This window comes from Cicer arietinum, chromosome 5 (genome assembly GCF_000331145.2).
Source record: "Cicer arietinum cultivar CDC Frontier isolate Library 1 chromosome 5, Cicar.CDCFrontier_v2.0, whole genome shotgun sequence".
Classification (NCBI taxonomy): domain Eukaryota; kingdom Viridiplantae; phylum Streptophyta; class Magnoliopsida; order Fabales; family Fabaceae; genus Cicer; species Cicer arietinum.
In genome coordinates this window covers 72,513,090-72,527,689 of record NC_021164.2, presented here as the reverse complement: position 1 = coordinate 72,527,689, position 14,600 = coordinate 72,513,090, and the positions used below count along the sequence as shown (strand labels likewise).

At 34.4% G+C, this 14,600-nt stretch overlaps 3 protein-coding genes across 3 annotated transcripts; 2 read left to right on the top strand and 1 right to left on the bottom strand.

Annotated features, from left to right (window-relative positions):
• The first annotated feature begins 1,872 nt into the window (after positions 1–1,872).
• On the top strand, positions 1,873–5,241 carry LOC101489314 (protein CYPRO4). Its single transcript, XM_004501512.4, has 2 exons — positions 1,873–3,605; positions 4,765–5,241. Exons 1-2 carry the CDS (start codon positions 1,971–1,973, stop codon positions 5,044–5,046), a joined length of 1,917 nt encoding a protein of 638 aa, XP_004501569.1. The 5' UTR covers positions 1,873–1,970; the 3' UTR covers positions 5,047–5,241.
• A 474-nt stretch (positions 5,242–5,715) lies between these two features.
• Positions 5,716–7,076, top strand: LOC101489961 (photosystem I chlorophyll a/b-binding protein 5, chloroplastic). Its single transcript, XM_004501514.4, has 6 exons — positions 5,716–5,933; positions 6,020–6,152; positions 6,277–6,389; positions 6,464–6,568; positions 6,690–6,778; positions 6,864–7,076. Exons 1-6 carry the CDS (start codon positions 5,716–5,718, stop codon positions 7,004–7,006), a joined length of 801 nt encoding a protein of 266 aa, XP_004501571.1. The 3' UTR covers positions 7,007–7,076.
• A 642-nt stretch (positions 7,077–7,718) lies between these two features.
• Positions 7,719–13,103, bottom strand: LOC101489639 (protein WEAK CHLOROPLAST MOVEMENT UNDER BLUE LIGHT 1-like). Its single transcript, XM_004501513.4, has 4 exons — positions 12,940–13,103; positions 12,677–12,794; positions 10,887–11,755; positions 7,719–9,964 (listed from the first exon to the last, which is right to left on the bottom strand). Exons 3-4 carry the CDS (start codon positions 11,715–11,717, stop codon positions 8,087–8,089), a joined length of 2,709 nt encoding a protein of 902 aa, XP_004501570.1. The 5' UTR covers positions 11,718–11,755; positions 12,677–12,794; positions 12,940–13,103; the 3' UTR covers positions 7,719–8,086.
• Positions 13,104–14,600: the final 1,497 nt, after the last annotated feature.

Below are 14,600 nucleotides of genomic sequence, written 5' to 3'. Positions count from 1 at the left end.
GAGATAATTTTATTTAAAGAATATCAGATATTAAATATAAATATTTTTTTAAAATTGAAATTTTAATTTTAATTTGTTATTTTATAAAAATCTAATTCTTTTTACTCGACTTACTTTGTTGGTGAAACGAAATGAATTCTACATAATAACTCCTTTATTATTAAAAAATATGAAAAAGATATTGCTTTTTTATAAAAAGAAACACTTCAATTTTCAAAATCATAAAAAGTTGATGCTCTCCTTCTCTTGTTAGAGTTTTGCTTCCTCTATTCAGGGACGAATTGAAGGGGGGCAAAGATTGGCCTTAGCCCCTTTGTTTATGTTAATAATAATAATATACTCTCTCCTTAGTGCACACAATTACACAAATAATGTTGTTAATTTTTTAATTTTAGTTATAAGTAAAAGTTTGAATGTGTTACATAATTAAAAAAGATAAACACATTTGAAAACATTTTCTTCTCTAAACACATTTCAACCTCAAGCGCTCAACCATCACCGCCACATTTTCTTCTCTAACGGAGCATCCGTCACTTGAACCACCACTCGCGTCGCTCCTCCTCTAAAGTCACTGGCATTTGCATGACTTGATCTATTTACTATAGTTGGGTTTGAGATCAAGTATTTATGCGTATTTTGGTGTTTTGTTGTCTTGCTTTTTGTTTTTATCATGTTATTATTAGTTTTATACTTTTTAAAATTTGTATCCACTGTGTTTGTTGAAAAGCCACATAAGTGTTTGGCTTCCTCGATTTACATTTTGGGTGTAATGATATTGGTGGTTGTCACCAATGTCATCATCCTCTCTATACTGTAAATGAATTTTTGAGATGTAGTTAGATTGGTCATATCAAATATTACTTTTAATCGATATGAGCTTGCATATGTAAAAAATATCTATAACTTGATCCATTTAAAGATTGTGGGTTTTATGTTCTTCTTTGCTTGCCAATGACCATGTTTGGAAGAAATTTGTATGGTCGTTAGGATTGAAGTTTTGCTATGGTAATGTCATGTCACTCTTTTTAATTATAGTTTGATAATTGTAAAGAACTACTTCAGTTGTAAATATAACCAAAATGATTAAAAATAATAATGTATTTAATCTAAAATTAAATCAAATAATCAATATTTTAAATTTATTTTTGTTTATATTTGAGTCCAAATAGTACTCTTTTGACAAAACATTATCCTTAAATATTTTAAATTATTAAACGTATTTATTATTTTTTTTCAAAAACACAACTTATTAATTGATACTACTAGTTGATCTTGAAATATGAAAAAAAATCAAGTTAAATACTTTTAAATACAAAAGTTATTTTAAAAAAATATATATAAAATGTAACGTTGAATTTATACATTTTTTAATATATATAAGAAAAACAATGAACACTCATTAAAAGGAATAGATATAATATTAAATTGTCATTGTTTCTTTTGAAAAAATTAAAGCGAAGAGATAATACTCTAGGAATATTAGATTTGTCATTGAACTTCCAAGGAAAATTAGTTTACATCAATTGAGTATGAGTTTCATTTTCTCCATTTATTATAATTAAATTTCATGAAATGTTATTTTCAAATCCTCTGCTCTAAAAATAAATATCTTCGAAAAATACCCTTGTTTTTATGAGACAAGATCACTCAATGAATGACGTAAAAAACCAATCAATTAATAAAGAGAAGAATTACATTTAGCTAAATTACAAAATTAATTAATCAATTAAATATTTTTGGCTTAAAAGTCGAGAGCTTAGTAACAATAAGCCACATAGCATTTAACTGAGTTCACCGACCAATAGCATCCGCGTATTTCCACAACGAATCGTAAACCGTAGGGTCCACACAACAACGGTTACTTACCTCTCTTATTCATAAACCCTAGCCATATCCAAATCGAAAAAACACCCTTTTTCAAATTTCGAACTTGGCGCTCTCTCCTCTTTCTCAATCCTCCGATCAGAAAAATGGGCGGCGCTCACAGTCGCGACGGATTGCTTGAAAGTTCCGATTCCGAACAAGAAGAAGAAGAAAACGAACAAATCTACGAAGACGCGAGTGAAGGAGGTTCAGAAAAAAGAGTCAAAACTCCGTCATCGCTTGATGACGTTGAAGCCAAACTTAAAGCCCTTAAGCTCAAATACTCTTCCAACAATCATAACGCTAACGTTAAAAACGCCGTTAAGCTTTACCTTCATATCGGTGGCAATTCCCCTGCCGCTAAATGGGTAATTTCTGAGAAATTCATTACTTACTCTTTCGTTAAAACTCGCCGTTTAGACGGAGATGATGACGACGATGAAGAGGACGACGAAGAGGATGATGAAGTTGAAGAAGGATTTTGGATCTTGAAAATTGGTTCGAAAATTCGATCCAAAGTTGGTCCAGATATGCAATTGAAAACCCTAGCCGATCAGCGTCGTGGTGATTTCGTCGCTAAAGGTGTTTGGGCTTTGAAATTTTTTACTGAACAGGATTACAATGCTTTTTTGGTGCAATTTCAGAGTTGTACGTTTGAGAATACGCATGGATTTGAAGCTACTGATGAGAACAAGCTTAAGATTTATGGTAAGGATTTTATTGTTTGGGCGAAACCAGAAGCTGCTGATGATTCTATGTGGGAAGATGCGGATGATAGCTTCTCGAAGAGTCCTGGTTCGGCTACTCCCGTTCGAGCGAATCAGGATTTGAAGGAAGAGTTTGAAGAAGCTGCAAATGGTGGAATTCAGAGTCTGGCGCTTGGTGCTTTGGATAATAGTTTCTTGGTTAGTAACAATGGTATTCAGGTAGTGAAGAATTTTGCGCATGGGATTCAAGGAAAAGGTGCTTTTGTTAACTTCGGTGGTGGTGGTTCGTCGTCGTCATCCAATTTGGTGCATTCAACCCCGAAGAAAACGCTTCTCATGAAAGCTGAAACAAACATGCTTCTGATGAGTCCATTGGCTGAAGGTAAACTTCATTCGACAGGGCTTCACCAGCTTGATATTGAGACTGGTAAAGTTGTGACAGAATGGAGATTTGGTAAGGATGGCACCGAGATTACAATGAGAGATATTACTAATGATAGTAAAGGTTCTCAATTGGATCCTGTGGGTTCAACTTTTCTTGGATTGGATGATAACAGGCTTTGTAGATGGGATATGCGTGACCGTCATGGAATAGTTCAGAATCTTGCTGATTCTAACAGTAATATGAATACACCTGTGTTGAATTGGGCACAGGGTCATCAATTCTCCAGAGGAACAAACTTTCAATGCTTTGCTACAACTGGTGATGGTTCTGTTGTTGTTGGTTCTTTGGATGGGAAGATTCGGCTGTATTCGATTAACTCTATGAGGATGGCGAAAACGGCTTTTCCTGGACTTGGTTCGCCGGTTACTCACGTGGATGTTACTTTTGATGGCAAGTGGATCGTGGGCACAACTGATACTTACTTGGTTGTTATTTGTACCGTCTTTACTGATAAAGATGGAAAAACTAAAAATGGTTTTGCTGGACGAATGGGGAATAGGATTGCTGCTCCACGGTTGCTGAAGCTGACACCTCTTGATTCACATCTAGCTGGTGTCAATAACAAATTCCATAATGCACAGTTTTCGTGGGTAAGTATATAATTTCTGAATGCTTGTTTAGTATTGTTTAAACTGTTGTATTGCAAATTAAGAATGATGGCATCATCTGTTGAAGTAAATTATCATGATCATGGCATCAACTGTTTTTCTTTTGTGCTCCTTAAATGCTCTTTAATATCTTGTGCTTTACTTATGTGTTACTTTCACAATTCAATATGAGGAGATATTAACACATAAATAGCATTGTAAATATATACATTTGTTATTGATAACTTTGGGTAACGTCTCCAGGAGATGGGTAATATAGTCTCCACCTAATAATAACTTTACCTCTTATTTTCTATAACTTGCTGCTATATGCTACATTTCTTTGTGCAAACTGAACCATTGCTCTTGAATTGAATCTGTTGGCCAAAAACGTCATCTTGCATCCATAGAACTGGACCAGAAATTGCTGAACAGTATTGCATTATTATTGATGAAATTCTGCTCTTGATAAATTGGTAATATTCATAAGTTTTTACAGAATAGTAGAACCTCTCTTCCTTGAAACAGAAAGGAAAAGAAAATACAGATATCCCAGAGTTTTGGAGAGGCCTGGGATCCCTACCAATTCCTTCCCACATTAATATCTACTTTTCTGCTTTTCTTCCCTCCCTCTTAAACTGAACCCTTCATTTCTACCACGTGTAGGTTGTTACATGAAGCCACTTTTTCCACCTTGCTTACAAAGGACTTTAATCACCCTTCCCTACTACACTGTCTTCTTTTCCTAAAATATAGGGCAGCTAACCTTTCTTCATTGAATGGAAACTTTCTTCATTGGGTCTCTTTGAAAGGAAAATTTATCTGTTTGCATCTCATTTGAATAGTCTCTTGACTCTCTTCTATATGTTTTTTTATTCAATCTATGTAAGTTCTTTACATCTGGTAAGAGTATACCTGATCTCAAAATAGCGAATTCATAACATTGAGTGGGTTATTGTTTATTGGTTTTCTAGTGAATGCCATGTTTGCTGTTGCTGAAAACAGAGATTGTAGTAGTCTTGCATGGTATTTTTCCTGCAAGTTACATTTTGGTCGTTCTGTACCCACATCTGCTGAGAAATTACTTTTTTGGTTTTTGTTGCACCTTCTCCATTTTTGTGAAAAAACATTTTTTTATGATTTCATTTTCTTGGTTGCTTAGGTTACAGAGAATGGGAGGCAGGAGCGACATATAGTAGCTACGGTGGGGAAGTTCAGTGTGATATGGAACTTTCAACAAGTCAAGGATGGTTCTCATGAGTGCTACCGCAGCCAACAGGGTCTAAAGAGCTGCTACTGCTACAAGATAGTCCTCAGGGATGATTCCATCGTTGAGAGCCGATTTATGCATGACAAGTTTGCAGTCACTGATTCTCCCGAGGCTCCATTGGTAATAGCTACCCCAATGAAAGTTAGCTCATTCAGCATGTCCAACAGGCGATGATAATTGGGTCACAGCCATTGACCTAATTGTTAGCTCTTTTAGCTTAATTAATGACATTTCAGATGTTTTATTTTTAAACTTTTCATTGTATGTAGAAAGTTTAAGGTGTAGTTGATGGGGAATTCAAATCAGCTATGGATATTAAATTGTACTAGCATATTCTGTTTTGCTTTAAGCTAATGCTTGTTAGTCCCAGGATTCTACTTTTTCTTTTAATTACTTTTTTTCATTTTCTGTATTACCAATCCCTAGTTGAGCGCTGTGGTGATAAGAGCCGTCACTCTCCACCTTTTATTTGTGCTTAGGCTTTTAAGCTACTTTATGAATATAAATTTTAAAAGTTATGCAAAAGGTATAAGAAATCTCAGAAAGTACAAATTCGTTTATTATTCTAATACGGAGACCATAAGGTTCTGATTTCTGGAGTAGCATTGTAGCAGTGAATCTGCTGTTTCTAGATTGAAGAAAATGGTTACTACATGTGGAGGTTTAGAAGCGAACGTTTATCAATTATCATCCAACTATCTGATCTCATTGGATAAGTGGGCCCATGTTTTTTTCCCTTTTCCTGTGAACTAAAACAATGTAAATATACATGTGGTTGTGAAATTAGCAATTTTGAACCCTTGTTCTGTCGTCCTCGGATAGGAGCAGGCAAACAGAATACCAATGGTTTCAACAATAGGAAGAAGCTTTAATTTTCAGCCATGCTTCTTATTCAATAGCAAGACCGTCGATAAATCATTAACAGCAAGAGGACACTCCTGGCTTTGGCCAACTGCTGCAGGAGTAGGAGCCACTGCACCTGATAGGCAAATTCGTGCAGCAGCGGAACAGCGACCCACATGGCTCCCAGGACTAGATCCCCCAACTTATCTTGATGGAACGTAAGCCCTTAAACCCTCTCTGCATTTGGTTCTAAACTCATCTTCTAATGCCGGGCACTTATAACATTAAGGGCAACCTTTTTCAGTCTGGCTGGAGATTATGGGTTCGACCCACTTGGGCTTGGAGAGGATCCTGAAAGCTTAAAGTGGTATGTGCAAGCAGAGTTGGTTCATGCTCGTTTTGCAATGCTTGGTGTCTTGGGAATTCTAGTCACAGATGTGAGTCACACAACTCTTCGCCTAAATTTTTCGCATTTAATAATGCCGGTGAAGTTAAAAATATTAAGAGAAGCTGTACAATCAGATGGACATTTCATCCTAAATTTGTAACAAATCTGTGCAGCTACTTCGCGTTGCAGGAATTAGTAAGATACCGGTTTGGTTTGAAGCTGGTGCAGTAAAATACGAGCTTGCCAACACGGGAACGCTCGTCATTGTTCAACTACTATTGATGGGGTAGAATTTCAGTCTGTTTCATAATTTCATTCCCCTTTATTAAATGTACGATTTCTTCACTTTCACTTGCACAGGTTTGCTGAAACAAAAAGGTACATGGATTTTATTAATCCTGGATCTCAAGCTAAGGACGGTTCCTTCTTTGGATTGGAAGCTTCGCTAGAAGGCTTAGAACCAGGGTATTTCAATTTCCAATAATATCACAAACGCCTGTGCAAACACACTTTTGAATTTGATTCTGTGTTTTCTTTAACTATTGTAATACTAGTTGATGTATATAATCTTGTTTTGAACAAATAGGTACCCTGGGGGTCCTCTGCTAAATCCTCTTGGCTTAGCTAGAGACATTAAAAGTGCTCATGACTGGAAGCTTAAAGAGATCAAGAACGGTATCCTTTTTCAGTTTTTCGTTTATTGTTGATTAATATAGTGTTCCAAAGACTGTTTTCATAGTTGTAAATATTCTGGTTACAGGGCGACTTGCAATGGTGGCAATACTTGGCATCTTTATACAAGCTTCAGTGACACATGTTGGACCAATTGATAACCTTGTGGAGCATCTCTCCAATCCCTGGCATAAAACTATTATTCAGACCCTTGCAAGTTCTAGTTCTTAGTTTTTGAGAAGTACCTGTATTAGTTTTATGGAACTTATACTTGATTCATAAAACCAAATTCTTTCTTTCAGCTTTGGGAAATGACCTTAAAAGTGTTTTCCCTTTTATTTTATATAACGTCTCAAAGCAACTCATGCCAAGTCTTAACCCAAAAATCATTTCTACTGAACTATTTTTCATTTTTTCCACAATTACTAGGATAACATTCTTATAACGCAGTGTAAGTTAATTAAGGTCATGAAAGATTATCGGATTGTTAAATTGAATTTCCAAAAATTAATATTTATTGTTGAATAAGAACAAGGCAATTCAAACAGTAAAATGGATAAATCTGTCATTGACAACTCATCAAAGCAGTAGCATCAAATGATCCCGAACAGCAAACCTGCCAGAAACCAGCTAATAAATTTTGATCTGGGCATGAGTAAACTATGAGCTTTGAAATGTCTTGCACATCCCTTAATGGCACAGGATATGAAGGATGCTCTAGATAAATAAATTATCTAAGAGATTATGACTTTAGCCTTTATGTTGTATACTCCATGCATCAAAACAATAAGTTCCCCAACTAGTTACTATATACCAACATCCGCCTATCAAAAAATAAAAATTCCTCAATAGTCTCACCTTTTGAAATGTGACTGGGAGTCGTTTAGAAACTTCTTCCTAGCGTCTCAAATATAATGAGTTTTTAATATGCAACATACCAAAGTGCCTCAAATCACAAACTAGAATTTTTTTTTTGTCCTTTCATTCAATCGAATCTCAAAACAAATCTTTACAGAAGCCAAGGTTCAATATATCTGAAGACTATACACAATACAAAATCATCTTATTTTATCTTTTCCCAAGTGTCCCAACATAGATGAACTTAATTTTACTTCCTCATAAAACAGAGCAGACAAAACTACCGCATCCATCAAGTGAGAGTATAATCCAATCAAACCATATACAAAGCGATCACCTTGAACAGGTTCAATACAGCTTTGAGTAGTCCAGCATTTCAAGTCACTGCGAGATCTCCAAAAGACGGAGGTAAGATAACTGTAGAATAAATATGCCTAAAATATCAATTTGGGATTACCCTGACTTGGTTGAATGTGTTTTTCTTTTAGCAAAGAACATCAAAACCCGCGGGAACAACGATTTCTTCTTCTTTTTTCCATGTCTTGATTCTGGTGATGATCCACCTTCATCAGTTTCAGCATGCATATAAGTCTTCGGACTTGACATGTAATGTGCAGGATTAGCTGCATCACGAGACCGGTCAAAATTATTTGCTTCTTTACTCCCCTCAAAACTACCCCTAGGGCTTCTATTCTGGCTAACCACTCCTTGGCCAGACTCACCAGCCTTTCTCCGTTGTTCATTTTCAGCTCTCCACCTTCTAAGTTCTTGTTCTACACCTAATTTACCTTCCTTTGCCTTCTCAGCTTTTTCCATTGCAATCTTCAAGGATTCCCTTCTAGCAGCTATCTCTCTATTCACTTCATCTAATCTCTCGAAGGATTTCAACTCAGACTCCTTAGCTATCTCAACATCAGAATTAGCAGCTGCCACCCTCATATTGGCTCGCTCTTCTGCCTCGTGAGCTCGTTTACTAAGCTCATAGTACTCATCCAAAGAAAGTGTTACCCCACTTGAAGGGTCCACTTCATTTTTGCTTCTATTAAATTCACTCTCTTGCAATGCTTTAATTGCTGCTATTGCCAACTTTTCAGAAGCCTTGGCAGCCTCTATCTCCTTTTGAGCTGCAAGTAACCTGCTTTCCAAAGTACTTACTCCAGCCTTCGCTTGCTCTGCTTCTGCCTTTACTTTCTGCAGCTCTTCACGAGCTGCTTGAGCAAGCAAATTAGCCTGATTAGCCTCCTCAGCTGTTAGTTGTAGCTGCTTTGGAAGTTCAGTTATTTTCTCTTTGGCTTCTTTCTCCTTCATCTGAACCAAAGCTATTTCTGATTTAGTCTTGTCTAACTCAGCTTCGAGAGATGCAACTGCAATTGAGGCCATTCCCTCTCTTTGCCTGATAGAGGCAAGAATTGCTTTTTCTTGTTCCAGTTCTGATTTTAAAGATGTAGCCGCTAGCTTCAAGCAACTAACCTCGGCATTTGCTTTCTCTATGTTAAGTTTTACTTCCTCAAGTTCCTTTCTGGCTGATGCCACGGCTGCTTGTATTTCAGCGCGTGTCTTCTTTTCTGGGTCTTCTAGGCCTCCTCGTGAGAGTTCTTCATCAGCTTCTTTCTTTAACTTTGATTCCATATAAGCAGTTAATTTAGCTTTCAAATCAAGCAGCAAACCAGAGGCTGTTTCCAGTTTAGATTTGAGATCCTTTGCAGATAACATTTGCTCGTTGATTCTCTGGAGGTCTTCTTCTGCCTGTCTAATTTCCTTCTCCCAATTGAGAGAATCTTGATCTCTCGCCATGACTATTCCTATTCTTTGCTCCTCTGCTTCCAAGTGTGCGGCATGAGCAGTCTCCAATGACTCTTTTGTGGCAATTAGTTCAATAGTTAAATCTTCCACTGACTTCTCTACTTCCTTGGATGCTGAAACAGCCTCATCGGCTTTCTTAATAGCTTCATCTCTATCAGTCACTAAGGAAGCATATTCCTTGTGCAATGCTTCCAACTCTTCTTTCACAGCTGCTAAATCTGAAACAGCTGCTGAATACCTAGCTTTAGCAACCTCAAGTTGTGCCTTGGCTGCAACACTAGATTCATCTGCAATACCTTGCTCCATCTCTTCCACTCTGAGCTTTGCAAGTTCCGAGTCCTGTCTTGCCTGATGCTCTTCCGTTTGTGCCCTCTCTAGGTTCAGCTTTAACTCTTCTATAAGTCTCTTTGTGCTGTCCAGCTCCTTTAGTACTTGAACTTTTGTCTGTTCAGCAGCCTCTGCTTGTTTTCTGTACTCTGGGATATCATCATTTGCTTTATCAAGTTCCTGCTCTACTAGAGTGCGCCTCTGTACATCCAGAAAAATAAAAACTTAAGTTTGCTATATAGTTCCAGCAGAAAAAACATGCAAAGTCAAAGTGGAAATAATTTATCCTCTGAATGTTTTGTTAAGCAAGGAAAAAAAATACAGTTCATAGTTCCCTTGTATTTTACAATTAGTATCTCCAAAAGAGCTTTAACATGCTTAAAGGTCAAAACACATCAGAGCTTAATAATTCCAACTTAATATAATGTAAGTATGTAAACACCTACTGACAGCCTGACACTAATATCACAAAATAACATGTATGGTACTCTGATTTCATAAATTTGAGATATAGTATACACCTTGCTGCTTCTTTAAAAAGTTGATAGAAAAATACTCGTACAAGAAAATGCCAGGATAACTAATTTGACACATAGGGCGTATGTCAACAAAACTTAATTGATATGCTACATAGTTTGCGTGGACGGAATCTACAGCAAATGACATTGTCAAATTTCTGTTATATGTGTGCATGCCTTGTAATGTATGATTATCCCTATAAGGTGACTTTGGTTGGAAGTTAACTTAACATAATTATTATCAACATCAACATGCAAACACCCACCAAAGCAACCTTGTTAGCCTTTAAGTATGGTAATTGTAGCTTTACCTACTGCAACTGCCATTGAAAATCAAATTTATATTGAAGAGTATTGCTTTTTTTTTCTCCACCATAACAACATTTACCTCATGCATATCTTTTAATAGATATTGTATAAGCTTTAAGAAGCGACCACAATAGTCAACATAATTCTTTCCTTGAAAAGAAATGAGAGTGAAATTTGAAATTTGAAAAGAGAGCGACCATAATAGGATTTGAAATTTTGTGCAAGAGGTGTCAAGAAGGTAAATTGAGAATAATGGTCACACATATAAGATGAAAAAAAATGCAAGACAGATATACCTCCACAGTCTGGATTCTATGAGCCTTCCAATCCACAATTCCTCCAAATTTAGATACGGCTTCCTTAACAGATTCAAATGGAGGTGTGGTATCAATAAGGCCTCTTTTTACATCAACCAGCTTGGTTTGAGTGGGTGAGCCAATTGCTCCAACAGCCATCTTTACTTCATTGTGATCATTTTGAAAATCTTTAGTTTCAGATGAGGAAGCCGAAAGTCTAATCTCATCAGCAGCAGCGACATAGGTAACATCGTCTTGCAATTCATACCTGTCAGAGATATCTTCAGTAGCACCTAGTTCAGAGTCTTCAACCAAAGTTAGCTGCCCAATTCTTTCTGTTACATCCATCATATCATTTAGAATTGAAGTTGAATTATCTACAGAAACATCCTCATCTTGTATTATAGTGTGACCATCAGAAGAATTTATTAACACTGATAATTCAGGGAACTCATTCACTGTCAAGTGAGAGCCAGACTCCTCTTTTCCATTGCTAAGTGCAATTGGGATTTCTTGGGAAGATTGATTATATGGTGGGTTTATCACTTCAGTATTTTCTTCAAAGGGTTCTGTCAGTGGTGCCTCAGTAATTTTGGTAGAGCACTCAGAGAATAGCTTGTCTTCAACATGTTCTGCCATTGGTGTCTCTTGAGTAATATTTGGAGAGGACTCAGAGGGTAGCTTGTCTTCAACCTGCTCTGCATTATGTGTCTCTTCAGTAATTTTTGAAGAGGATTCAGAGGGCAACATGTCTTCATCATGTTCTGCAAGTGGTGTCTCTTCAGCAATTTTTGTAGAGTCAGAGGGCAAATTGTCTTGAACATCCTCCATTATAAGGAGGTATCGGGAGTGCTAACAGCTGCTAAACTCTAAAGAACAATTAATAATGAAAATCAGTTGAATATAAAAAACCAAAACTAAGAGAATTACAGCCACATTAGGCTTTTCAGAAATACAATCAGAATTAAATTAAAAATTACAATGTACAAGTTTCAAATTTTAGAGGGGTGGCTGCTCCTAGGAAGAAGACACAAATTGAGAATTAAATTGTATATACTAAAAGTTAGGTATTTTTCTTTCACAAACATTGCTTCTATTTGGAAGCTAAATGAAATTATTTCGATGTGTAAGCCAATGGTCTGAGACCATGCTGTTTCCAAAGTTTTCAGTATTTGGAGGACAAACAGAGACTTTTTATGGATAAAATTCTAATTTCACAAATAGAGTAACTCAAAGGAGAATGTGAGTGGCTAACAGGTATGAAATATAGCATTCTAAAGTTGATAGATGATTCAAGTTTTAAATTGTGGTCCGCTTCTTGGACACAAAGTCAAGGATTTTAGGACCTTGGTGACCACGTCGCATCCATGATTAGGATTGCATAAGTCATAAGGAAACCGTGTTGGTTATAGTAATTTAAAACCTTTGACAAATATAGAGATCTGGTTACAAAAGCTCTTTTTTCTCCAAGTTCCAACCACAAATAACTGCACTTATAAAGTGATTTAATTATTACAGTTCATGATTATTGATCTAAAGAAACAAAGGTCATACATTAAACCTCACAGGTCTTCTCTCTTAATACACACTCTCGTATTGAAATTGAAATGCATAATAAATCAGCAAAATAAAAAATTGGTAATTTAAATAATAAAAACTGCAAAAGAAAATAAACACCGCATATTTCTATTTCGAAACTCAGAATTAACTTTTCCATTTTCTTCTACAAAAAAATTAAACACATAATATAACACTATACACTACACAATCTGAATTCTATAGTGGCTAACCTTTTTGAAAAGAAACAGCTTCAATCTTTAAGGATACTACGCTGTTGGCTGCTCAGAAAATACATCAATGGAAGAAGAACAAAAAACAAAGGATATTCACAAGCTCTGTTTCCTTTCCCTAAAAAACAAAGCAAGTAAAACAAAAACAGGTTATATCAAGCTTCAGTTTTTATTGATATGATCATAAACAAATGGAATTGAGTGATAAAAATGGAAGAAGAAAATAGAAAGAGCGTTGAAAGAGGAAAAGGGAAAAAAAATACCTGATTAGGAATAAGATTAAGGGAAAAATTGAAAGAAGGGATTTGATTGATAGTAATTGTGTCTAGAAAATTAGAGGATGAAATTAAAATTAGGGTGTAATGGAGGTAGAAAAAGATTGTAGCTAAAATTAGTATTAGTAGACAGAAAAAGACGGAGAAAGAAAGATACAGAGTTAGTGGAGCCTACCTCATCACACGCAAATTAGATCCATCTCTTCTGTTCTATTTACTACTTAACCCTCTTTCTCTCTAAAATCAAATCTTTATTTCCTTCAATCATGCTCATTATTTTACGATTTTAGGCTAGTACTAGTTTAATAATTGGCTTAATTGAGTGGTGGTCCATTGTTTTTAACTGAATCGCGAAAGTAGTTCCTTTATTTTATTTTATTTTTAATTTTAGTCTCAAAAATAGAATTCTAGTTTAAAATTTGATTAAATTTTATTTTTTTTTACGTTTATTTAAGTCACACCATGCATCATCTCGTGGTGCAACAATTGTACCTAAAATCTATGATTATAAATGGTGTAGTGCGGCTTTAAAAAATGACATTTTATTAAATTTTAGACTAAAATTATATTTTGAAGATCAAAACTAAGGATAAATAAAATAGAGAGATTACTTTCATAATTCAACTAAAATAGAGGACCAAATCTGAAATTAATCCTTAATAATTTAGATAATATTAACACTTTAACATGTATAATAAATAATTATATTTTTTTCACACTAAAAACAGTATACTATATAATTTTCCTTCTCTTTCAAAAAATATATATTTTTCGCTTAAAAATCTCTTGCTAAAAAAACAAAATCAATTAATAAGAAATCTCAATACAATAAATTTAAACATGTTAATAAAAAAAAATATATACATATATAATATATAATGGATATCGATCATTTTTCATTAAAATGTTAATATATAATTATAATATCTTAATATTTTTAATATATTTTAATTTATATATTAAGATATCAACAAAATATCGATAAAAGAATTTAAAATAAATATTAATTTTATATTACAGTCATTATCTATTAACATATCCTCCCTTTTTATAAGTATCATTGTTTTTTACATGTATTAAAAAAATAGATAATGAATTTAATCTATTTATTTTATGTGTAGATTTTTTAAACAATTTTTATATTTTGAAACAAAATAAAAACTCTTATATTTGAATATTTATAATTATATACATTTATTTAACACTTAATTTTATTTTTATCTCATTTTCTATCATATTATCATATATCACATTATTTTCTTTGTTTTTTTTCTCTTGTGATGTAAAATAGATATTTGAATGTCTATCAAATATTTTTCGTTCATAAAATAATTTATGTATTTAAATGTATTAAATTTAATTTTTTTATATTTTAAAATAGTTAAATCAATAATATTAATAAGAGTATACTGAAAAGAAAAATAAACACTACAACAAACAATATGTATATAATAAATTGAAAGACTTCTTATTTTAGAAACAATTTTTCACCACATTAACAATTCATAAAATACAAATGGTTCGTAATAATGTTATAAAAAGAAAAATTTCAGCTAAAATAATTGGAATTAACTTAAGGAAACTGTGATGCATAAAGTGAGTTGAAAAATCTCGGGGAGCGTGTAAATGAATACGACCACATGACATCC

What these genes read in the sequence shown, in the direction of transcription:
- LOC101489314 (XM_004501512.4), top strand. Translation starts at nt 1,971, where the DNA reads ATGGGCGGCGCTCACAGTCGCGACGGATTGCTTGAAAGTTCCGATTCC. An exon ending in ATAATGCACAGTTTTCGTGG is followed by an intron (nt 3,606 to 4,764) that starts GTAAGTATATAA and finishes TTGGTTGCTTAG; the next exon opens with GTTACAGAGAATGGGAGGCA.
- LOC101489961 (XM_004501514.4), top strand. Translation starts at nt 5,716, where the DNA reads ATGGTTTCAACAATAGGAAGAAGCTTTAATTTTCAGCCATGCTTCTTA. An exon ending in TGGGAATTCTAGTCACAGAT is followed by an intron (nt 6,153 to 6,276) that starts GTGAGTCACACA and finishes AAATCTGTGCAG; the next exon opens with CTACTTCGCGTTGCAGGAAT. An exon ending in CTAGAAGGCTTAGAACCAGG is followed by an intron (nt 6,569 to 6,689) that starts GTATTTCAATTT and finishes TTGAACAAATAG; the next exon opens with GTACCCTGGGGGTCCTCTGC.
- LOC101489639 (XM_004501513.4), bottom strand. Translation starts at nt 11,717, where the DNA reads ATGGAGGATGTTCAAGACAATTTGCCCTCTGACTCTACAAAAATTGCT. An exon ending in ATAGAATCCAGACTGTGGAG is followed by an intron (nt 9,965 to 10,886) that starts GTATATCTGTCT and finishes CTGGATGTACAG; the next exon opens with AGGCGCACTCTAGTAGAGCA.